Below are 25,997 nucleotides of genomic sequence, written 5' to 3' on the forward strand. Positions count from 1 at the left end.
ACTGAACCATTGCATTGATATTGAGTAAGTACACCCACAGTGCTGAAAGGAAGGGAGTTCCAGGATTTTGACCAGTGACAGTGAAGGAACAGAGACATAGTTCCCATCAAGGTGGTGTGTGGCTTGGCGGGAAATTGCAGGTCCTGCTGTTACAATGAATCTGCCGGGCCTGCTCCTTTTAGATGGCTGAGTTCGTGGGTTTTCAAGGTGCTATAGAAGAGGCAGTTGCTGCAGTAGATCCTTGTATATCGTTCACGCTGCTAGAATTGTACACCCGTGATTCAGGGAGCGAATATTTAAGCTGGTGGACGGCTGCTTTGTCCAGGGTGGCGTCGCGATTCTCGAAATTGCTTGAGGAACACATTTCAGACAAATGGAGAACATTCAATTAAACTCCTGACTTCTGCCGTATAGATGATGGATAGGATTTGGAAAGACTGGAGGTGAGAGACTCACCGCAGAATTTCCAGCCACTGACCAGCTCTTGTAGCCACATTATTTAAAAGGTTCTTCCAATTCAGTTTTTAATCAATGATAATCCAGAGGATGTTTATAGTGGGGGATTACATCACGGTAGTGCCATTTAAAGTCCAGGGGAGATGGTTAGAATCTCCCTTATGGGATGGTCATTGCCTGACACTTGTCAGCCCAAACCTGAATGTTGTCCAAGTCTTGTTGCATATGAAGACAGACTGCTTCAGTATTTGTGGAATGGAATATGGTGCAGAACATTGGGTAATCATCAACGAACATTCCCACTTCTGACCTTATGATGAAGGGTGAAGCTAGGGCCGGGGACACTATGCTAGGACACTATACGTGACAGGATGCTCCTTGACACTTTTCATGAAGTTGCTGATGATCGAATGCGGACTGATGGGCCAATAATTGGCCGGGTTGGATTTTTCCTGCCTTTTGTGGACGGGTCAGGTTTGCCAATGTTACACATTGTTGTGTACATGCCAGTGCTGTACCTGCACTGGAGCAACTTGTCTGGGGCGCAGCCAGTTCTGCAGCACAAATCTTCAGTCTTGTTGCTGGAATGCTGCCAGGAATAATAACATTTGCATCACCGTCAGCCATTTCTTGATATCATGTGGAGTGAATCAAATTTGCTGAAGATTGACATCCATGATGATGCAGACCACCGGAGGAGGCCGAGATGGATCATCCTCGGCAAGGCTGACAGAATCTTTCAGTCCTGTTTTTTGCACTGATGTGCTGGGCTCCCCCATAATTGAAGAGGGAAATTTTATTGAGGCTCCTATTCCAGCTTTTTGTTTATTTGTTGATTACTATTCAGGACTGGATGTGGCAAAACTGCAAAGGGAGAACCCCTTCAACACTTTCCCCCGGAGCCGTTATCAATAAAGGATTCAAGACATCCACTGCATCTGAAATATAATCAGCTGTTTTGGAATAAAACTGATATCAAGTCCACCTCACTCACTAAGTGTAGAGGGAGACATTCTTTGCCGTTATAGAACGGTACAGCACAGAACAGGCGTTGATGTTGTGCCGAACAATGATCACCCTACTCAAGCCCACGTATCCACCCTATACCAGTAACCCAACAACACCCATCAACCTTCTTTTTAGGACACTAAGGGCAATTTAGCCTGGCCAATCCACCTAATCCGCACAGCTTTGGACTGTGGGAGGAAACCGGAACACCGGGAGGAAACGCAAGCACACACGGGGAGGACGTGCAGACTCCGCACAGACAGTGACCCAGCCGGTAATCGAACCTGGGACCCTGGAGCTGTGAAGCATTGATGCTAACCACCATGCTACCCTGCTGCCCATGTACTGGCAGTATTAATTGAAACAGAGTGTCGTGTATTATAAACAAAGACAGAGTCTAGTCTAACAAAAATACAGATGGAGTCCAATTTAAAAGTAACAGAGGCGGGGATCACTGCATTAATTATTGAGTTAATGTCCGCTTCATGTATCGTCAGGCATCTCGATGTAAATGCCATCTGCTGGCCAAACTGTGCAATTGCAGTTACTGTGAAATGTCATTGCCAGGTATGATCCATGATGATGATGTATCACTAATCCTTTTTCCACAAACGTAATACCACATCGCCTTCTGCGGGAGGTGCCAAAATATAAGGTGTAACTAATTGCAGGTGTCGCTGGCTGATTCTCCCACACTGAGATCAGAAACAGAGCAAAGATGCTCAATTCGTGGTCATGCATTTTTGTTCATCTTTGTTAAATAGAGGAATGTTTACCTGGGCGCTGTATGGAGTCCATGCGAAATGTAACATTCATCTAACAAACATAGTGTTGGGGAGAGTTTATTGATTCACTATACCACCTGGAAAATGGTTGGGATCAATGTCTCCGAAGCTTCCCAGGGAGTTCACATGGGATTTTAATTTTAATGGGGAAATGTGGGTGTGCGTGTAACACAGAGAGAATGCGTGTGTGAGAGACTGTGTGTGTGGGTCTGTGTTTGTGTGAAACACATGTTGCGTACAACTAAATTTCACAAAGGTCACGACATCCTTCTATTTCTAATAGATACACCGCAAATATTTCCACAAATGTAGCACACGAAGCTCCCAATTGTCGATCTGGGTTGTTATTTTCTCGGTTTGTGTCTATTTCAAACCTGCTAAATCCACCGGTCCTGGTGGCTCACACCAGCCCACCGTACGTGTCGCCATTTTTCCAGATTGCAGCTGGTGACACCCAGTTGTGATGATCAATATTTAGGTTTAAGGACATTATGTCACACTTGGAAGAATCCTTGAAGCGGAATATCGGCCTTCCCACTGGGTGCGTGGCTCCGGCTATTTCGCAAAGTGGAAATTCCTTGCTCGTGTGACCATGGCCGATTTAGGGACCACACTGGAAATGTGCAAACCATCTCTTTTTACATTGGAGAGACTTGGATGCTCTGTCTTTAAGAGAACTGCCGCATTTCTGATTGTCTCCGGCCAGTAAATATCCATAATGCATTGCGGACAATAAAGATGACATTTGCTGAGCTATTTTTCTTCACAGGTGCAGGTGTTCCTTGTTTCACAGACATACAACACGGTTCTGAGAGTTCAGGCCTAATAAACCATCAGCTTGTTCCAATGGGTCAGCTTGATGTTATTCCATTGGCATTCAATGAGTAAAACAAAGGTCGTAACTGTTTTTCCCCATGAATTACATTCTACATCAAGGCAGTCTCTCACCATGGAAACTTGGGAGCAGAATCTGCTCACCGGCTCTTATTTAGTGTGGCCATGGCGAAAGTGCAACTCCTTGACCCACAACCACGATTTTCCTCATGCTTATGGTAAGGAAGAACAAGATACAGGCACCGAGGACACAGTCCATGAGTCTCTGAATATGATGTTTTATTTTGATGATCGAATTTTCAGCGTAGAGGAATTCTCTGATGAGGATGTATTGTGATTATGTCTCTCCGTTTTGATGACTAAGAGGTTGTAGAGGTTGCAACCTGACCGAGTGTGTTAGTGGATTTTATTCTTGTCTTCAGGTAAGGCGAAGGTCAGCAGCATGGAGAGGAAGCTGCCGAATAGAGGTGGGTGTGGGACATGGTCCTCTTTCACTCAATTATTCACTTAGAATCTGTCGGAAGTGGAATGATCACTCTGTCCCGTGCAGTGCATTTTACCACGGAGGAGTGAATGCGACAGGGGAGCATCAGCAGTCAGCCAATTTCCCCCAAATCATATCGCCCCTACTCTGTGGACAGTGTCGAATATTTATCGAGATTGACGAAAGTAAGGTGAAGAGGTAGGCATGTGGCAGAGGGAGCAGATCATGTCCAGAGTAAACCTTGTGACTCAAACACAGCACCTTTCTTCCAGCAACATTTGGCCTGAAAGCAGATGAAGTGTTTAAAGTATGACCATTGGGAAGGCCTTCCCAGTGCTGCTATGAGTGAGTTATGTCACTAGTTGCTGCAGTCTCCTCTGTCCACTTTGTTTTCAGATATTGGTTATGATTTTGCATCATGAATCTCCTGTGGGATGGGTTATATCTTCCAGGAAAGAAGGCGTTGGTCATAAATGTTCAGAAGCATAGCAATAACATTCACCAATTTTCGTTCATTTATGAATATAAATAATTAGATTCACAAATTGCTATCGTTCCATAAAGTACAGTTTTAAATTATGTTATACGGTGTGGCCATCGAGGGCTCGGCCATGATTATTGTCCATCGCTAATTGCCTTTCACAAAGAGGCGGTGAACTGCTTGTTTGAACCTCTACAGTCACTCTGGTGTAGATACACCGACGATGGTGTTAGGGAGGCAGTTGTAGGTTTTTGAATCAGCGACACTGAAGATTCTGTGATATATTTCCGAGTCAGGATAGTGAGTGATCTGGAGGGGAATTTCCAGGTGGTCATCTTCCCATGTATCTGCTGCCTTTTCCTTCTGGAAGGTAATGGTCCTGGGTTTAGAAAGTGTTTCAAGGGAGACTTGCTGCGCTCCTGCACCTCATCTTGTGGATGGTACATGATTGCCATTGTTAGTCGGTGGTGGATGGAATGAGTGTTTGCGCATAGGGTGGCAATCAAGCGGAGCTGCTTTGGCCTGGAAGGTGTCAGAGTATTCAATAGTCCTGACTTGTGCCTTGCAGATGGTGAACAGGCTTTCGGAATCAGGAGGTGAGTTGCTCGCCGCAGGCTTCCGAGACGCTGACCGGATCTTGTAGCCTCAGCATTTATATGGTTAGTCCAGTACCGTTTCTGGTCAATAGTAACCCCAGTGTATTGATCGTGCGGGATTCGGCGATGGCAGTATCAGTCAAAATCAAGTGGCGATGGTGAGATTCTATTTTGCTGGAGATGGTCATTGTTTAGCAATTCCGTGGCGAATATTACCAATTGTCACAATTCACAAAGTTAAATAATGATATTAATCAATTATCATCAACTCACAACATAAAACGTTTTATTCACCAATTATGATCCACACTTTTATTTACAAACTGTAAATGCAATTCATTTAAGGGAGGTGGATTTGAGACCAGGAAGAGATCAGCCATGATGATTGAATGGCGGAGCAGGCTCGAAGGGCTGAACTGCCTACTTCCGCTCCTAATTCCTATAGTCATATGTTCAACATAATTTATTTGAGATAGGATTGACTATTCTGTCACCGAGTAGTCACACCTGCATCAGTATTCAATGTGAAATGGAATTAAACCAGACCGAGGATTATGTGCAGCTACCCAGCAACCTCTGCGCTGTTTGGTCAGTAATCTCCTCATCGTCACACAGAATCTCCAGACTGGAGTGTGAGATGATTTTTAAAGTGTCGGTAGAAATGAAAATATCTGTACCTAATGTGACGCTGATGAATCTTTGAATCTCAGTATGTTATTACAATGATTTGGAAACTAATTCAACGTCTGCAGCTATCCACTGAGTTTCACAGTATTTCAGTTTTCACATTAATGTGTTTTCAGTCTGGTGTCTTCATTAATTTGGGTGAGGACATCTTAATTGACCTATTGTACATGAAATTACCACATGTTCCAAATATTACAACCGTCCCCCCTCAACGTCATCATGTTCCCGCTTTCTGTCTTTGAGATGAAGATTCGCCATCAGCAGAGAAGAATCACCAGAACCGCAGGATATCTCAAGTTTCCTCTTAGTGACGTCCATCTCATCAGTTCCCGATAGTCTGGGGATGGAATTCACCCAGAAAAGCTTGAGCCACCGAATGCATTATACTGACACAAATTATAAAGGGCCTGATTTAATTTGTGAAGTCATCAAGCACAAAACTGAGAATGTAGAACAGCATCTTTCAGGACCATCTATCCATGCATCCATCAAACCCATTCACCGATTCCACAATCAAAATATTCAGGCATCTAACAAACATCCATCCCTACATCAAAGCAATACTCCCTTTATCTTTTGGGTCGGTAGTGGGGGAGTATTAATGACATTGAACCAATAATCCAAAGGCCCGGGAAAATTCTGTGGGGGCTTGGGTACAAATCCCACCATGGCCGGTGGGGGAATTTGAGTTCAGTTAATAAATCCGGAAAACATACTAATGGTCACCATGAAACCCCCTCTGCTTCACTAATGAAGGAAATCTGACATCCCTCCCTGGTCTCACATACATGTGGCTCCAGTCGGCAGCAACATGTCTGACTCTTCAGTTCCTTCTGAGCTGGCCCAGCAAACCACTCAGTTCAACAGCAATTAGGGACAGGGAACACATATTGGTCTTGAGAGTGACTCCCACATTCCATGGAAGAATAAAGGGAAAAACACGTAAATGTACATGTTTATCTATTACAAAATGTCGCCCCTGTCTGATAGCCTGTTTGTATTCCTATCCACCATCACAATGTTATGAGATGTGGGAGAGATACTCCAGCCGGCAATTGCTACGATTGGTCAGAGAAGCTGGATAACTCTCCTTTCCTTAGGGATGGGAACAGTTCAAATAGGTTCACAATTTAAAACATAAAAAGATCTCCAGTACTGTTGCTGGGTAGATTTGTTTATAAATAGTCCTCATTGACAATGTTAAGAGTTTGAAGTTGGATTGCAGCCAAGCGGTCAGTACTGAGCAAACAGATCTTTGAAAAAAAAGTACAGATGTTTCCTGTAAACAACATTGAACATTCGAGCCTCCCTGACAGCAGGCGGCTGGATTGCTGCCAAATACTGTGTGGGGCAGATTAGCCTGAATATGAATGGATTAAATGGGATTTATCCATTCAAACAATAAATGTTTTAGTGGCACATGAAGTAAACTTTTAAATGGTGATCCATGCAAAGAAATATATTCACTGAATGCTTTGTTCACTATGAGATTAAACATGATCGGAAAATAGCAACCTGACCAGATGCTATTTAATTTATATTAGTTCTGAGTAAAGATCACTCTAGTTATTAAAGTCCGTTTGTTGAGAACCGAATGAAGTGAGAGAGTGATTGGTGTTGATGGACACAATCTACAAGTTCAATAAGATGACTCCAATTCCAAAAAATAAAATAAAATGAAATAAAAGTAAATAAACTGCATTGAACTCGGGGGGATTCCTGGGATATTCTCCGAGTTGTTGATCTCCGTTAAACGGAGGCGTCCTTATACCCGATTAACACCGTGTTCTGTACAGTTTAATTTGTGCTGATTTCCATTATTTAACAGTCCCTCTCATTGCTGCCAATAAATGGAGAAATGACCAGTTCATGACCTGCTTCAATGGAAGATAAAACATTTATTCCTGTGATATTGTGTAATATGCAGCAAAGTCCTGATATCCTGTGTTCCCAACACCAGTGAATGCTAGACAGCCGGTGGTCAGTAAAATTAGCGGCAATGATTTGGATGCTGAAGGATAACTTTGCTGATCGCCGCGTCCGTTCTGATTCATTAACTTCTTGTCAAAAGCTGGTGTGAATTTTATGTTTCGCTGTCAACTCACTGCTGAATTATCTGGCAAGCGGCTTCTTTTACCATTAATGTTCACAGGACTGTCTGAGGCTCAGGGGCAAATCGAGAAATGTAAAGAGAGACATTGTGTAATGTGAGGAGTTTCTTCTTGTCTGCAGACCCACATTGTACAGTGATGGCCATCCGCACTGCAAATGTAATCACGTCATTCATTCCCTCATTTAGTTACATTTCGTCTGATGAATTATACTTTATTGTTGGAATGGGATAGAGTCCCGGAGTGTTGCAAATCTGACTGACAGACGATTTATTCCCGGATAATGTAATTTAATCTGTTTATGTTCATCCCTTTATATTGGAGTGTATAAATAAAGAGACTTCATATATAATGGAATTAGATTTTACTTATAGATGTTCAAATATAAATTTCCATTCGGATGAGGATAGACATTACAATCAATCCATTCAGCCAATCAAATATACCGATACCGATAATGTCTTTTTTTAATTAATAGTCTATAGTAAATCTCTGAGTCCATTCTGTTGGGGGTGTGGAAGGCGGGACGTGGATCCAGTCCCCGCCTCCACCAGGGAATCAAAAGGCGGCGCCTGGAAAGCCGCCCCCTTCTGCCGGGTATTTAAATGCCGCTCACTGGGACCCGACTCCAACAGTCCGAGAGCTGGTTTGTTCACTGAGTTCCTGACACAACCATTTCCCCCAAATGGCCAGAAGGATGAGGTGGGCCATTTCTCTCAGTCTGTTGCTGACTTTCTTATCCCGTGAGTAGTTTTTATTGTCCAAGTCTCTCACTGTTACTGTCTCAGTGTTAGTCTCTCTCTGGAATGTTCCAGAGTCACCAATCATTTCACCAGCATTAATCCTCGGGCTTTTTGATATATTTTTACAGGTGTCCAGTCGGATGTTGTGTTGACTCAGCCAGAGGCAGAGACCGGGCGTCCCGGAGGCCCCCTGACACTGACCTGTAAAACCAGCGGCTTCAATCTTGGCAGCTACTACATGCACTGGGTCCGGCAGGTTCCCGGGCAGGGGCTGGAGTGGCTGCTTCGGTACTATGATTCATCCAGCAACAACTACGCCCCAGCCATTAAAGATCGATTCACTGCGTCCAAAGACACTTCAAACAACATCTTCTCTTTGGCCATGAGGAGCCTGAAGACCGAAGACACCGCCATCTATTACTGTGCAGGATACCACAGCGAGAGGAACCAGGGCTGGACCCGCACAAGAACAGCTCGAGAGGGAATTCAGCAACTTACACCTTAACCTAAAGGTCAGCACTTGATCCAAATGTAATATTAATGTCAGTGATCAGAGTCATTGCACACGCTGCTTCTTACATAACTCACATAGAGAAAACTAAACAGTGAAACCGAACAAACCAATCAATCTAATAGGATGAGCTTTTGTCTGTTTACATTTACTGTTCACAGTTTCAGCAATTAGAGACTTGGCTATAATCCTGGTTTTATTATTTCGGATTCTTGGAGAAAGCGTATGTACATTGGGTTTTATAAACTGCTGTCAAATTGTAAATTAGATCAGAAGTAAACGTGTATTTGAAGTGAATATTGAGCAGCAGGACTGAACAGAGAGTGAGTGCAGTTTTTGTGCGGGTGTCTGTCACTGTGACTACAGTGGGTCACAGTGCTGTGCACAGCGACATCCTCATACAAAAACCTCAGTGATAGAGTTTGTTCAAATTGGTGATCAGGGCCACAGCACGAACGTTAAAGTAAACGAGTTTTAAATAAAACAACGTTTGGAAGTAATATTAGTTTGCAAAAAGGTATAAAAATCTTCCACTTTATCACTGTTGACCGACTCGCTAAATCTTCCCAGAGGGTTTAAAAGTGTTCCGATCTTCTTTATAAATTTGATGACACGGACAAGCTGAAATAATTCACCCATTCGCTCTTGGAAGAGAGAGAGTTAGTTTTTTGGGAAAGCAGTGAAATTAAATCTCTGTATTTTACAGTTAACAAGTCTGCCGCAGTATTTGACACGCTGTGTCTCACTGTGACAACTGGGGCACAGCAGTTACTGTCAATACAAAAAGCCCCTCAGCACTAATTAACTGAGGCTGGCTCAGTGCTCGCTTTTACAATCCAACTTTATTCACAGTGAAGTATTATTTGATTCCAGCACTGACAAAATAATCAGAATTAATGTGGAAAATTGGTTGTCGTTATTTAGTCACAGTTGGTGTTTTCAATAACATTTCCATGTCTGTGAAATGTAAAACATTCGGTCATTTATGAAGAGAGAACGGTATCCACAAATATTAATATAATTTCCTGAAAATTAATCGTGCATTCTCTTTGCCGTTGGTTTGTGAATGTTTAAAATAATGGTGGATTTCTGTCTATTTTATGCAGGTGCGGTTATTGTATGGAGCTGCCCAGGGAATGTGACACTGTGACTACTTCCAATACTGGGGACAAGGCACCATGGTGACGGTGACTGCAGGTAAGAACCATTCCGTCATTTACCAACTGTTTTACTTGAGTATTTGTTTTATATTTTTCTGTATTTTCAAAATCCATTCGTTCACTGAAATATGTTTTGGTGGATCATGTATTGAGATGTTGTTGGAATGTTTCATTTGATTCTGCTGAAAGGGGAATACAGAATCCCGCGGTTTCTTGACAGAAAGATGCTGCTGAGGGATTCAGTCCCTGTTTGCTGTGATTTGATGTTTATTTGCTGAGGATACGGTGTGGCCGGGCTACTTTAAATACAAAACGTCTGTTTTTACGATGTTTAATCTCGGTTCTATCGAATGTCTGCAGCTTGTACCGTCTTCCGCACAAGTGTATGAGATCGATCCCAATATTGACTAAATGTGCTAAAGTTTCTGTATTAACTTATTGAACATGTTCTGCTTACTGAAAGTGCTGATGGTATTATTCAAGTTTTCTGTTTAGTTTACCTGTTCATTCATTTGATGACATGAGGGTTTGGTGTATTCTAAATTGAGATGTTCTTGCAATGTTACATTTGATTCTTTTGGAAGGTTTGTAGAATTGAGCTGCTTCTCCGTGATGTTTCATTCCTTCAGTGATGTGATTTGGTGTTTTCCTGCTGAGGAATGTTTTTGGGTGTCTTTGTGTAGGAATGTTTGTGAAATGGTTTGGCGTGTCTGTATTGTTTCAACTCGGTGACACTGAGCGGTTACACGGTTTGTGATTGAATACAAAGAGTCTGCGTGTTTGAAACTGCTTGTCGCAGGATTATCGGCAGAGAACAGGGAGGCTGTTAATGCATCGTGAAAAAAGTGAAAATTGCAGATTAAACTAAGCCACGTTTTACCACAAATCCTTTCCGAGCACAAGTGTTGCTGCAATCAGTTTGCCGTTTGTGCAAAGTTTAATCTCGGTGGCATCTGATGGTTGCAGCTTTTACCATCTCCTGCAAACATTAAAAACATTTAAATATGTTTGAAAAATGACTCAATATGAAAAAATGTGGTAAATTTTCAATATTTATTTGTTGTTAATATTCCAGCTCCTCGCAATGCTATTGCTGTTATTCCAGATTTCTATTTAGTTAAATAATTCATACATTTGGCGAAGAGCTGGTTTGCTGGATATTGATATTTTCTTGCAATGTTAAGTTTGATCCTGTTCGATGTAGAGTTGAGTTGCTTCTCCATAAACGGGTTTCATTGATGTGATTTAGTGTTTTGTTCTGCTGAGGAGATTGTGTATCTGGGTGACCTTAAATGATTCAGATCTGTCAATCGGTTCAGCGTTTCTGCATTTTTTCTGCATTATTTAAACTCGGTGACACTGAGCGGTTACACGTTTTCTGGTTGAATGCAAACAGTCTCCGCATTGGAAAATGCTTGAAAGGCGATTGTCGGGAGAAAACAGCCAGGCTTAAGAAAATAATCGAATAAAGATATATTGATGCATTTTGTAATTTTAACTGATGCTTCCAGATTAAACGAAATAGTGACTGAAACGCCCATGCAGAACACAGTAACATGTATATAATTCATACAATTGCAATGCGGTGATACAACTCTATATTAACCAAGGGTTATTTTAGATTAATATAATTCATCATTAATCACCTTTCACAATCCTGCTGTGTTCTGCACGAGGTTGACATGGCCGGAAAGGTTTCCAGGCTGGAAATACTTTGTAGTTCCAGTTATTCTATAATTTCAGTGCCGCTGCAACCATATTATACCTTCACTGTAATGCGTAGTTGGATAGCGAGGGAATTAACAGTAATCTGACCTGAAACAGTTTTCTTAGATGTGAAAGTCGCTGTCAATCAAGGAATTGTTCCCATGATTTCATTTGTATTGTAGGAAAGTTGAGATTGCACATGGCAAGAGATTGAAAAGTAAAAGCTTGAATGTCAAACCGATTTATTTATTTACAAAAGGTTAACAGTACCTCTGCATTTTATAATGACATCCTGTCTCCCACGGCTGTGCTCTACACACGATAGAATTACAGGAAGAACAGATGATAGGAAAGTAAGAATGATTATATCTTAGTTTTCGGCTTAAATTTTATTAAATGCTAAATTCAACAACAAATTCTCCACTCCACTTGCTCATAATGGGTGCGTTTTGCAAATGATTTGAATAAATATTACTGAGCTGTTCTCGTTATATTCATTACTTTCTGAGAATAGGTGGAGGTTATGATTTATCAATGCGTTCAGAAAGGCGCATATTTTACACATTTGTAGGTCGAATAGAGCAATTTGAGTTTAAAAAATGTGAATATAGTCAACTAAATGTTAAGATGATTCCATCGAGTAATTTGGAGTTTACTGTTCAATATTATTTGATTGTCAGGTTGTTTTAATTGAATCCCAATTATTTCATAAAGCTCTGGGTAAAAACAAATTGGGGATTATTGAATGTTATTTTTATCATGTTTATTATTATAGTACAGATAATCGAATAAAGAATTAGCTGACAATTAACAATAACTTACAATACAATATCAGTGAGAATTAATTCAACATAAATGACCTCCTCCAATTGAGTTGTATACTGGCGTGCAATATCTCAAATGTTTTAGAGAATTTTAATAATATCTGAAATTAATTTAGGAAACCATACATTTCATTATACTGCTGTGTGCAGCTAAAATCTATTTCTGATAACATTATTTTGCTCTGATTCTTTTTCTGATTACATTTAATTGTGGTTTTAGATCATATCAGTGGGTAATGTGAATATTTCCTGGTTTGTTTAATTATTGCCCTGTCACTGAGTCTCTGTTCTGCCATTAATCTACCCTGAATCTGTAATATTTAATCTGCTCATTTTCAGCAAAACTATTTTGTGCCCAATTATCGAGTTTTGAGATAGACAGAGAGAAATAGTTAAAAATCGAATGCAGTTTTGAAATTAATGTCAGTTTAATTTCAAATAAGTCACTAAATTATTGTTGTCGGAAGTTGACCATTGATAAATTAGAATCAAACAGTTTCATGAAACTGACAGATTGAACAGATCTATCTGCTGGAACTCGATTGTTGTCATGTGTGTCTGTTCAGTTTCTGTGCGTGCGGTCACTGTGCTGGGACCAGGAATCTTCCTGATTGGTTGTAAATCTTCTACTTCATTTTCCAGTATTTCAGGGAGTGCAATTTGATCAAGTCCTTCAATAAAACTTGTATATGTGTGGAATGTGGGAATTATACTCGATGTTTGACTAGGCGACTCAGAACGGGGATTCCAAACCCAGATTGTGACAGTCAGAAATAATTCAGCAACGCCAGACAGGCTGGAGAAGGAGATTTGGTTGATTTTTAAGCAGTGATATATTAGTCTTGGGAATTTTCGATTCGGCAATGCAGAGAGCGCTTTATTGGGTTACATTCCGTGCTATGGCAGTCCCTGATCTATTTACTGGGTCAGTGCAGCGGAGAAATCCCTTTGCATTTTATTTTTAATCCTAACCTAGGATTCTGGAGGCGCTGGCAAGGCCAGATTTTATTATATATGCCTAAGGGTCCTTGGGAAAGATTTGATGTGAAGCATCCTTGAATAGCTGCAGTCCATGTGGCGGAGGTATATCTGCAATATTGCTAGGTCCAGAATTTTGACTCGGCGACAGTGAAGGATTGGCAGTATATTTCCAAATCAGGATGGTGAGTGTCTTGGAAGGGAACTTGCAGGTTTTGGTGCACCCATGCATCGATACAAACACATTCACACTCTCACGCTCTCACACACATTCTCTCACAGCCTCACACAAACTAATTCTCTCACGCACATAATCACAATACATCTTTCAAACATACACACTGTGCCTCACACGCAATCACACACTCACAATCTCACTCTCAGACACACTGTGATGATCTCTCACTCACACATTCACTCACACGCGCTCTCACTCACACAGGCTCTATCTCACACGCACTCTCTTTCACCAAATCTCTCTGACACACCTTGCCTCTCTCTCACACACACTCAAACACAAAGACCGTCTCTCTCCCTCACATACATGCATAATCACTCTTCACACGTAGCATTTTTTCTTTCAGGCTCTCTCTCATACACATTCCCTCTGATATACACAAACACAATATCTCAGACGCACACAAACTCGCCAACACATTATTACTCTCTCACTCTCTCGCTCTCGCGCACTCTCACACGCGCACCCTGGCACATGCCCTCTCTCTCTCATGGACACTGTCTCATTCTCTCTCTGACACACAATCTGTCTCTTTCAGGCATACAGTATCTCACACCCTCTCTCACATTCTCTCTCTCTCTGACACACACACTCTCTCATACGCACATTCTTTCTCTCACACACTCCCTCTCGATCACAGACACACTATCTCAGACACACAGATCTCTCTCTCTCTCTCCCACACACAGTCTCACATCCATAATCGCTCTTCGGACAGAATCATTCCTTCTTTCACACACAGAATCTCAAACATACTATCTCTCTCCCTTTCTCTCACACACACTCCCACAGACACACACGCACCCTGTCACACACATACATTCTCTCACCTGCTGTCTCTCATGCACACTGTGTCTCTCTCACACAAAATCTCTCTCTTTCGCACATGCACACTCTCATACACAAACACACACATACTCACACAAGCACTTATTTCTCTCACACACAAACACTGGTACATACATATCTCGTAAACACACTTTCTTTCACTCAAGCACAGACATGTTCTTTGGCACACTCTCACACGTTCTCTCATAAACACACAAACTCGGCCGCACAATCTGTCCTTCTCAGACACATGGTCTCTCCCTCATACATACACAAACACTCCCACACAAACAGTATCTCGCAAACACATATATTCTCTCACTCAAACTCAGACGTGTTCTTTGGCATACTCTATCACACGTTCTCAGAAACACACAAACGCGCCCCCACATTCTGTCTCTCTCTAACACACGTGGTCTCTCTCTCACTGTCTGAGGTACACACTCACACGCTCTCTAATCTCTCACACACACTCAATCATCCACACACTATCTCGAACTCACGCACACAATCTTCCATTTACACGCACTCACACACACATTGCCTCTCTCACTCACACACAAAATCTCACACTCACATCCCCACACACACACTCACACATAAACTCTCCCTTGCAAATTATTTTATTCACCCTCTAACACCTATCTTACATACATACACGTACTCTGTAGGAGTGTGGTCTGTTCAGTTTCTGAAAGAATTAAAGCATCTGCCCAGTGATCTACACTGCTGTCTGACTGTACACAGGCGGTGTTACTGAAAGTATTAAAGCAGCTGCCCAGTGATCTACACTGCTGTTTGACTGTACACAGCCGGTGTTACTGAAAGTATTAAAGCAGCTACCCAGTGATCTACACTGCTGTCTGACTGTACACAGCCGATGTTACTGAAAGCTGATCAATGTGGAGAATCAGGACAGGATCGATGGAGAGGAAGAGGTGGTGGAGCCCCCAGCTCGGCTGCGGACAAGACAAAAGGAAGCTGAGTCTCAGCGGAAAATCATCCAGAGACACATCGTCATAATGGCTGGGAGTACCTGTGAATCATCACTCACCCACGGTCACTCACTCACTCACTCACTCCCACACCCTCACTCACACATCCTCACTCACTCCTTTTTAAAAATAAATTTAGAGTACCCAATCCATTTTTTCTAATTAAGGGGCAATTTAACGTAGACAATCCACCTACCCTGCACATCTTTGGGCTGTGGGGATGAAACCCACGCAAACACGGGGAGAATGTGCAAACTCCACACGGACAGTGACCCAGAGCCCGGATCGAACCTGGGACCTGGACGCTGTGAGGCAGCAGGGCTACCACTGCACCACCATGCTGCCCTTTCACTCACTCCTTCACACACACTTACCCACCGTCACTCACTCACACAGCCTCACTCACTCACACACACATTCTCACACACCCTCACTCACTCACACACCCTCACTCACACAGCCTCACTCACCATCACTCACTCACCCACTCACTCACTCACACTCACAGCCTCACTCACTCACACACACCTCCTCACTCACCCTCACTCACTCACTCACACAGCCTCACTCACTCACATCCACCCTCACTCACATACCCTCACTCACTCGCTAACTCTCACTCACTCACACACACCTCCTCACACCCTCACTCACTCATCCACTCTCACTCACTCACACACACATCCTCACACACCCTCATCACTCACACACACATCCTCACACACCCTCACTCACTCACACCCACGCTCACTCACACGCCTTCACTCACTCATCCTCACACACTAATGCACACTCTCTCACACACACCTTCACTCACTCACTCACTCTCACTCACACCCACCCTCACTCACACACCCTCACTCACTCACTCTCACTCACTCACACCCTCACTCACTCATCCTCACACACTAATGCACACTCCCTCACTCACACGCCTTCACTCACTCACTCACCCTCACTCACTCACTCACTCTCACTCACTCACACCCACCCTCACTCACACACCCTCACTCACTCATCCTCACATACTAATGCACACTCCCTCACTCACACACCTTCACTCACTCACACACCCTGACACACTCACCCACCCCCACTCACACACCCTCATTCACCAACCCTCACTTATCCACCCTCACTCGCACATCTTCACTCATCCACCCGCACACACACCCTCACTCACATACACTCACTCACCCACCTTCACTTACACGCACTCACCACCCTCCCTGAATCTCCCTCATTCACCGACTCTCATTTACTCACTCCCACACCCTCACTCACACACCCTCACTCACACGCCCTCACTCACTCCCAGAGCCTCACTCACTCACTTTCACTCACTCACACCCTCACTCACTCATCCTCACACACTAATGCACACTCCCTCACTCACACGCCTTCACTCACTCACTCACCCTCACTCACTCACTCACTCTCACTCACTCACACCCACACTCACTCATCCTCACATACTAATGCACACTCCCTCACTCACACACCTTCATTCACTCACACACCCTGACACACTCACCCACCCCCACTCACACACCCTCATTCACCAACCCTCACTTATCCACCCTCACTCACACATCTTCACTCATCCACCCTCACACACACCCTCACTCACATACACTCACTCACCCACCTTCACTCACAGGCACTCACTACCCTCCTTGAATCTCCCTCATTCACCGACTCTCATTTACTCACTCCCACACCCTCACTCACACACCCTCACTCACACACCCTCACTCACTCCCACACCCTCACTCACACACCCTCACTCACACGCCCTCACTCACTCACACCCCTCACTGACCCACCCACCCTCACTCATCCACCCTCACTCACACATCCTCACTCGCACACACTCACTCAGATGCACTCACAACACTTCCTGAATCTCCCTCACTCACCTACTCTCCCTCTCCCACCCTCACTCACTCACACAGTCTCACTCACACACCTTCACTCACACACCATCACTCACACACCATCACTCACTCAAACAACCTCACTCACTATAACACCCTCACTCACCATCCCTCTCTCACACTCATTGACTCACACTTGCTAGCCCAACCTAAATAGCTCACTCTCATTCACCCACACTGATTCACACACCCTCACTCCCCCTCACTCCCCCTCACTCACCCACACTGATTCACTCACCCACCCTCACTCACTCAGCCTCACACACCCACCCTCACGCATCCTCACTAACCCTCTGTCACACAACCTCACTCAGTCGCCCTCGCTCATTCACCCTCAGTCACACACGTTCACACTACCCTCATTACTCACCCTCAATCATCTTCACTCACTCACACACCCTCACTCATTCTTCCTCGTTCATCCAGCATTATTCACTCACCCACTCTCACTCTCTCAGCCTCATTCACTCACCTACCGACCCTCACTCACCTTCATTCAGTAACCCACATACGCACCCAACCTCATTCAGCCTCACACACCCACCCTCAATGATCCTCCTTCAGTCTCTCAGCTCAATCAATCACCCATCCTCACTCACTCACCCTCACTCACCCACCCACCCTCACTTTCTCACGCTCAGTCACACACCCACCCTCACTCATCCTCATTCAATCACTCAGCTCAATCAATCACCCATCTTCACTCACTCACCCTCACTCACCCACCCACCCTCACTTACTCACGCTCAGTCACACACCCTCACATACTCACCCTCATTCACTTACCCTCACTCACTCACCCTCACGATCTCAAGCAGTCTCACACCCTCACACACTCACCCTCATTCACTTTCCCTCACCCACCCATGCTCACTCACCCTCACTCACACTGTCCTCACTTACTCACCCCTTTCATTCACCCACCCACCCTCACTCTCCTTCATTCAGTAACTTACCCTCACTCAGTCACCCACCCTCACTAACACACTCACACACCCACTCTCCCTCTCCCACTCTCATTCACTCGACCTCACTGACGCCCACAATCACTCACCTCACTCACTCACTTTCTCACTCACACTCACCCACTCACCCACCCTCAGAAAACTACCCTAACTCAGCCCCACTCACTCAACATCACACCCACCATCACTCCCCCATCCTCTCGCATTCGCCCACCCTGACTCACTGCCCTCTCTCACCCACCCTGACTCACTACCCTGACTCACTATCCTGACTCACTACCCTCACTCACACAGACTCACTCACACAGCATCACTCACACAGCCTCACTCACACAGCCTCACTCACACAGGCTCACACACACAGCCTCACTCACACCGCCTCACTCACAAGGCGTCTCTCACCCCCATTTCCCATGCACGTTCACTCACAATCTCACACATCCTCATTCACACACCCTCACTCATCCATTTTCCCTCTTACATCCTCACTCAGCCACCCTCACTTACACACACTCATGCACCCACACTTGTTCACCCGCTCTCAGCCACCGTCACTTACACACACTCACTCACCATCACTCACACACCCTCATTAACTCACTCACCATCACTCACCCAACCTCATTAAATTACCCTCGCCTCTCACCCTCACTCACTCATGCACCCACTCTCATTCACTCCCTCATTCTTAACCAGCCACTCTTATTCTTTCATTCACCCTCACTCACTCAACCACTATCACATACCCTCGCTCACCCACCCACACTGATGCTCCGCCGCTCATACACCCTCACTCACCCAAGTTCACCCACTAATTCTGTTACACACCTCGCTCACAGCCACACTCATACAGCCTTAACCACCCTCACTCATTCACTCCCACTTATTCATCCTCACTCTTTCACTCTCACTCATTCACCCTCACGCATTGACCTTCACTCATTCACCCTCCCCATTCACTCACCCGCAGTCACTAATCCTGCCTCACCCACCCTCACCCACTCACCTTCACCACACAACTTCACTCACAAACTCACCCTCCAGGCCTCACTCACCCATCCTCACTTATTTTCCACCTCTCACTCACTGTCCCTCACCCATCATGACTCACTCACCCTCAGTGACACACCCTCACCCAATTACCCTCACTCAGTCAACCCCCCCATTCTCTTCCACTCATCCACACTCTCATATCCTCAATCACCCAACTCACTCACCCACACTCACTCTCCTACCCTCACTCAGTTACTCACTCACCCGCACTCACTCTCCCACCCTCACTCAGTTACTCACTCACCCACACTCACTCTCCCACCCTCACTCAGTTACTCACTCACCCGCACTCACTCTCCTACCCATACTCAGTTACTCACTCAACCGCACTCACTCTCCTACCCTCACTCAGTTACTCACTCACACGCACTCACTCGCCTACCCTCACTCAGTTACTCACTCATCCGCACTCACTCTCCTACCCTCACTCAGTTACTCACTCAACCGCACTCACTCTCCTACCCTCGCTCAGTTACTCACTCACCCGCACTCACTCTCCTACCCTCACTCAGTGACACACTCACTCGCACTCACTCTCCTACCCTCACTCAGTTACTCAGTTACACACACTCACTCTCCTACCCTCACTCAGTTACTCACTCACTCTCCTCATTCTCTCTTATTCACGGTCCCTAAATCAGCGAGGGAATGTCTGGAACGAGAGAGAAAGAGAGAATTGGGGCGAGACATGATCACGAGAGGTTCCCACATGTGTCTGTTGGCCCGGGATTGGGGAGAGCCGGAGGATAGTTCAGAGAGTCGGGAGAAAGCGCCGGAGCCGGGAGAAAGCGCCGGAGCCGGGAGAAAGAACAAGGAGGCAGGGAAAGGGCAGGAAAGGGGGTGGTGGGGAGGAGGGGGGCAAGCACAGAGATGTGGGAGCCAGGGGAGAGATTCTGCGGAAAGCTCAGGGAGCCGTCGCAAAGGACAGAGAGCTGGAAGAAAGCGGAGAGAGCAGGGGAAAGGTGCCGAGAGCCGGTGGAAGGTGCAGAGAGCTGAGAGAATTGCAGTGATCGGGAAGAAACTCAGCAAAGAGTGGGCGATAAGCGGTAAGAGTCCGCGCATAATAATGGCAAAAAACTGAAAGAACCGCGGAAAGTACCAGGAACCGGGGCAAACTCCAAAGAACGGGAAAAATGAAGAGCGCATGGACAAAGCAGAACGAGATGGAGGAAAGTGCGGAGAGACAAAGGAAAAGGCAGAGATGTCGGGGAAAGCCGGAGAGCCGTCTAAAAGAGCAGACAGCTGAAAGAAAGTGAAGGGAGCAGGGGAAAGGTGCAGAGATCCAGCGGAATGGCAGAGAGATGGGGGAACGAACAGAGAGCGCGGGGCGGGGTGCGGGGGATTGCAGACAGCCCGGTCTCAGTGACAGGCGGAATGCTGTTGATTGTTACGTGCACAGCTCAGTTTGCTGGATTGTGACGTACACAGCTCAGTTAGCTGGATTGTGACGTGCACAGCTCAGTTAGCTGGATTGTGACGTACACAGCTCAGTTAGCTGGATTGTGACGTACACAGCTCAGTTAGCTGGATTGTGACGTACACAGCTCAGTTAGCTGGATTGTGCCGTACACAGCTCAGTTAGCTGGATTGTGACGTACACAGCTCAGTTAGCTGGATTATGACGTACACAGCTCAGTTAGCTGGATTATGACGTCCACAGCTCAGTCAGCTGGACGGCTGGTTCGTGATGAAGAGCGATCCCAGCAGCGCGGGTTCAATTGCTGCACCGGCTGAGGGTGTTCATAAAGAACCCCAGGACTATGGCGGGGTTTTACATTTTGGAGAACATGATGGCTAAAATAATGGGAAAAATCATCCGCTCTTCGCTTTCAATCCAATGAAATTTACATCATTCTGATTACATCAAAATGTTGTTTTTTTGCCAGGTGATATGGACTGAGAAAAATATGTAAGTTTCCAATGAGGGGCCAAACAGGTGGTGATTCTCAAATGATCGAACTAATAGAAGCTGAAATGTGGATGGAGCATTTATTGGGAAAATGTTGGAATAAACGCATCATTCTCGTGAATTTTAGAAATGTTTGGTTGCTTAATAAATACAATCCCAGAGTCTAACTTGTTGAATGGGCCATTCTCTCCCAGCGACACCGTCTCCGCCCACTCTCTACAGCCTGGTCTCCTCCTGTCAGCAACACAACACCGACGGCTCCGTAACCGTTGGCTGTTTAGCGATGGACTACTCCCCAGAAATCACCAGCCTTACCTGGAAGAAAGATGGGCAGCTGATCACCACTGGAGTTAAGAAATACCCGTCAGTGAGAAACAAAAAGGGAACCTACACCCTGAGCAGCCAGTTAACCATCACCGAGTCAGAGGGGGAATGCAACAAAATCAGCTGTGAGGTTCGACACAGCGGCTCAGACAAGAGCATTGAAATTAAATGTAAGTGTTGTAGAAACTGTGAGAAACAGACGTTTGATTACTTTATTTAAATCTTTGGTCATAACACATTGATGGTTCTCTGCACAGTTCTGATTCCTGCGAGAAATAGTGATCACAGAGAAACTGTTAAAATATAATTAAACATTTTATTCGTCACAACATCTTCTTCAAGAAATGTCTAACTTGTGTTTCTTGAAGGTCCTCCACCTGACATCCATCCAAATGTTCTCCTCACCGTGAGTTCCAGTGAAGAGATCTCAAGCAAGAAATTTGTAACCATCGTCTGTTCAATCAACGATTTCAGTCCAAAGTCAATCACGGTGAAATGGCTGAAGAATGGACAACCCATGGATTCAGGAATTATCACCTCTCCCGCCTGTGAAGTGAACGGGAATTTCTCAGCGAGCAGTCGGCTGACAGTCTCCGCTGGGGAATGGTTCAGCAAAGCGGTCTATACCTGCCAGGTCACTCATCAAGAGGTCACCCAAAGTCACAACATCACCGCGTCTGGTAAGAGACACAAACAGAGGAAACAGTAAATCATCCTGCATTCTGATGTTAATCAAAATCAGGAATTTACTGGAGTTAGTACAAAGCACAGAATAACTTCTAATTTACTGCCATGTAGTTTGTGTTTCATTCTGATGTAAGAGCTGCATTAGGATTGCTCACCATTCAGGATTTGATCAGTATAGAAATAAATGTTTCCCTCTAACTTGAAGTAATTTAGGGAGTCAGATGGATTTGATATCAGCTTTATCCTGAGACAACTGATTAAATTGCTGAGGCAATGGCTGTCTGGAACCCTTTACTGAAACCAGCTCGGGACGAAGATTTTGGAAAGTTCATCCAACCTATTTATAAATCAGCCTTCGGCATTAGGTTTCTGAGATCAGGACCGGAATATTTGTATTGGGAATGCTGCAATACTGATTCATTAGAATGGTTTCGAGGCTGACTGTATTTCAAAATGAGAATAGTTTTCACAAACCAAACTGGTGTTCCATTGTGTATAGAAGATTGAAAGGCGATCATTAGAGGTTCTTATTTCGAAGTTGATTTATTCCCATTGAGTGAGTGAAGGCTGAATCCTGCTGTCCTGATTCTGAAGATGAAACTTGGGTTGATTTCCATGTTTTTCATTCACAGATCCTTCCGGTTGCTCTTACGCCTCAGTAACAATACTGCCACCACCAATAGAACAGGTCTTACTGGAGGCGACTGTAACCTTAACCTGCGTCATTTCGAATGGTCCTTATGGAGTCAACGTGTCCTGGAGTGAAGCGAAGAAGCCGCTGAAATCAGAGATTGCCGACCAGCCTGGGGCAGATACTGAGAGCGTGGTCAGCAAATTGAACATCTCGACACAAGCCTGGCTGAGTGGGGCTGTGTTTGACTGTGTGGCGAGCCATCAGGACCTGCCAACTCCTTTAAGAATTTCAATCCACAAAAAAATAGGTGAGCGGTGAGACTGAAGCAATAATTGAGCCATTGTGTCTATTTCTAGTGTCAGTGCAGCGGTCAGTATTTAGCATTCAGTGTATTTATGGTCCATTCTGATTGGTAATTCCACTAATTAAATACTCTGGGCGTTTAGAGTTTAGGGGGGGGATTGATATGCAGATGAATGAACAATGAATTGAAAACAGCGATATTGGGTTTAGATGGAGCAAGACCATAGACCACAGGACTTAGGAGCAGATGTAGGCCATTGGGCCCATCAACACTGATCCAGCCTTCAGTGAGATCATGACTGATCTGATGTGATAATCTTCAACTCCTCTTTCCCGCCTTATCCCCATATCTCTTGAGGCCTTTACTGATTTAAAATATGTCTCTCTCAACATTGAACGTACTGAACAACCCAGAATCTACAGCCCCCGGGTTAAATAATTCCACAGCTTCACTACCCTCTGAGAGAGGAAATCCCTTCTCATCTCTGTCTTAAATAGGCGGACCCTTACTTTGTGATCATATACTCGGCTCCGAGATGCTCCCACAAGGGAAAACAACCTCTCAGCATCTATCCTAAGAAGCTCCCTGAGAATGTTTCATGTCTCAATTAGGCCGCCTTCATTCTTCTAAACTCCAATAAGTACAGCCCAGCCTACTTAACCTCTCCCCATAAGAAAATCCTTCCATACTCGGGATCAACCTCGTGATCCTTCTCTGGACTGCCTTCAAAACCAATCTGTCTTCCTTAGGTAAAGGCACCAAAACGATTCAAAGTATATCAGGTGTAGACTAACTAATGCCTTGCATAATTTGAGCTAGACGTCAACATGCTTATATTCTATTCCATTTGAAATAAATGTCCACATTCAATTTGTCTCCATATTACCAGCAGAACTTGCTTTTTGTGGTTTCTGCACGAGGAACCCCAATTCCCCCGTTACTTAAGCTTTCGACAGTCCTTCTACATCTAAAACATATTCCGTTATGTTCTTCCCCCTACCGAAGTTTCAAACCTCACATTTTCCTACATCATATTCCATCTGCTAAGTTTTTACTCGGTAACTTACGCTGTCTCTGTTCCTCTGTGGATTTTCTGTAATCCTCACCACTTGCCTTTCTACCTATTTTTGTCATCTGCAAACGTGGGAAACGTACATACATTTATTAAACACAGTTTTGAAATTCATGTATATTACATCTACTGGTCCTCCTCTCTCTCGCCTTCTCGTTATCACCTCAAATAAGGGCACTAAATTTGTCAAGAAATGATTTCCCCTTCACGAAGCCGTGCTGACTCTGTTTGATCATATTGTGTATTTCTAAATGCTCAGCTATTGGATCCGTAATAATGGACTCGAACCGTTTTCCACTGACAGATGTTAAGGTCCCTGGCCTATAGTTACCTGTTTTTGTCTCCCTCCCTTTAGAATAAAGGTGTTACATTGGCAGTTTTCCAATCCTCTTGGGGTAAGGTGGGAGGAGCCTGATGTGGAGCTTAGACACCAGCACAGAACAGTTGGGCCGAATGGCCTTTTCCCTGCTGTACACTTTCGGAAACTTTCGAATCCAATATCCGTAAATTCTCAGGGAAAAGGATTGTGTCCACCTCTGCTCCGAGCTGGGAAACCGGACAGATCCCAAAGTGGAAAATGGAAACCTTTATAATCCAACACAAAACACATTTCTCCCACATCTAACCCGCGGTTCCATTGTCTCCAGAATTCCCCATTTTATTGACATTTATTGTACATTTTCTGCAGATCCCAATCCGCGGGAACCGTCCGTCTCTGTCCTCCTGCCCTCGGCTGAAGACGTCTCCGCTCAGAGATTCGTCTCCCTCAGCTGCTTAGTGAGAGGTTTCTCCCCCCGAGAGATCTTCGTCAAGTGGACCGTCAATGACAAGCCGGTGAATCCCGGGAACTACAAGAACACCGAGGTGATGGCGGAGAACGGCAATAGCTCCTTCTTCATGTACAGCCTGTTATCCATTGCAGCGGAGGAGTGGGCCAGCGGCGCTTCTTACTCCTGTGTGGTGGGGCATGAAGCCATCCCCTTGAAGATCATCAACAGAACGGTTGATAAATCCAGCGGTAAACCCAGTTTTGTGAACATTTCCCTTGCTCTGATGGACACCGTTAATTCATGTCAATGAGAATCTATTGCATTTCGAACTCAAATAAAAATAATAAAGGTTCTTTCCTCCAATTGTGATTTAAATGTACAGTCGCTTAATTAATGGTGCTTCCACTTTGCTGATATTAGATCTGTTCAATGAGACCCGGATTTCTACAGGTCTCAGCCCCAAGTCTGATACAACCAGAGCTCCCAGCTCAGATACACCCTGGGTTAGAGACAGAGCAAAACTCATTCATTCCAGGATTCAGCAAAATATCTTCATTGACTTTCCTCCCGCTGAGGAGAAATCGGACAATTCCCCATTTCAGACAAACAAACCCATCACATTTAGATCTCGGTGTTCCTGCTTCTCTCATTGTCCATCCCTTTAAAATTAATGTCAGCTTTAAGTTGCTGTAACACACCCACTGGGAACTGAATTGAGGGTCACACAGAAACATGGACCGAAAATCCCCAGTGAAAGAGAGGGGAGGGGCTTTAGTTAATCCACTGTACCCCCACTTCCACAATAGAGAGAGGGGGAGGGGCATTAGTTAATCCACTGTACCCCCACTTCACCAATAGAGAGAGGGGGAGGGGCATTAGTTAATGCACTGTAACCCCAATTCCCCAATAGAGAGAG

At 44.7% G+C, this 25,997-nt stretch overlaps 1 gene segment (V, D, J or C); it reads left to right on the forward strand.

Annotated features, from left to right (window-relative positions):
• Positions 1-8,110: 8,110 nt before the first annotated feature.
• LOC119959390 lies at positions 8,111-25,416 on the forward strand. The segment is given in 7 exon segments: positions 8,111-8,185; positions 8,314-8,623; positions 9,847-9,893; positions 21,485-21,784; positions 21,983-22,294; positions 22,934-23,242; positions 25,000-25,416. Coding segments are annotated over 7 exon segments (1,728 nt in total).
• The last annotated feature ends 581 nt before the right edge of the window (positions 25,417-25,997 follow it).

The sequence above is a fragment of the Scyliorhinus canicula genome, unplaced genomic scaffold (assembly GCF_902713615.1).
Source record: "Scyliorhinus canicula unplaced genomic scaffold, sScyCan1.1, whole genome shotgun sequence".
Lineage (NCBI taxonomy): Eukaryota > Metazoa > Chordata > Chondrichthyes > Carcharhiniformes > Scyliorhinidae > Scyliorhinus > Scyliorhinus canicula.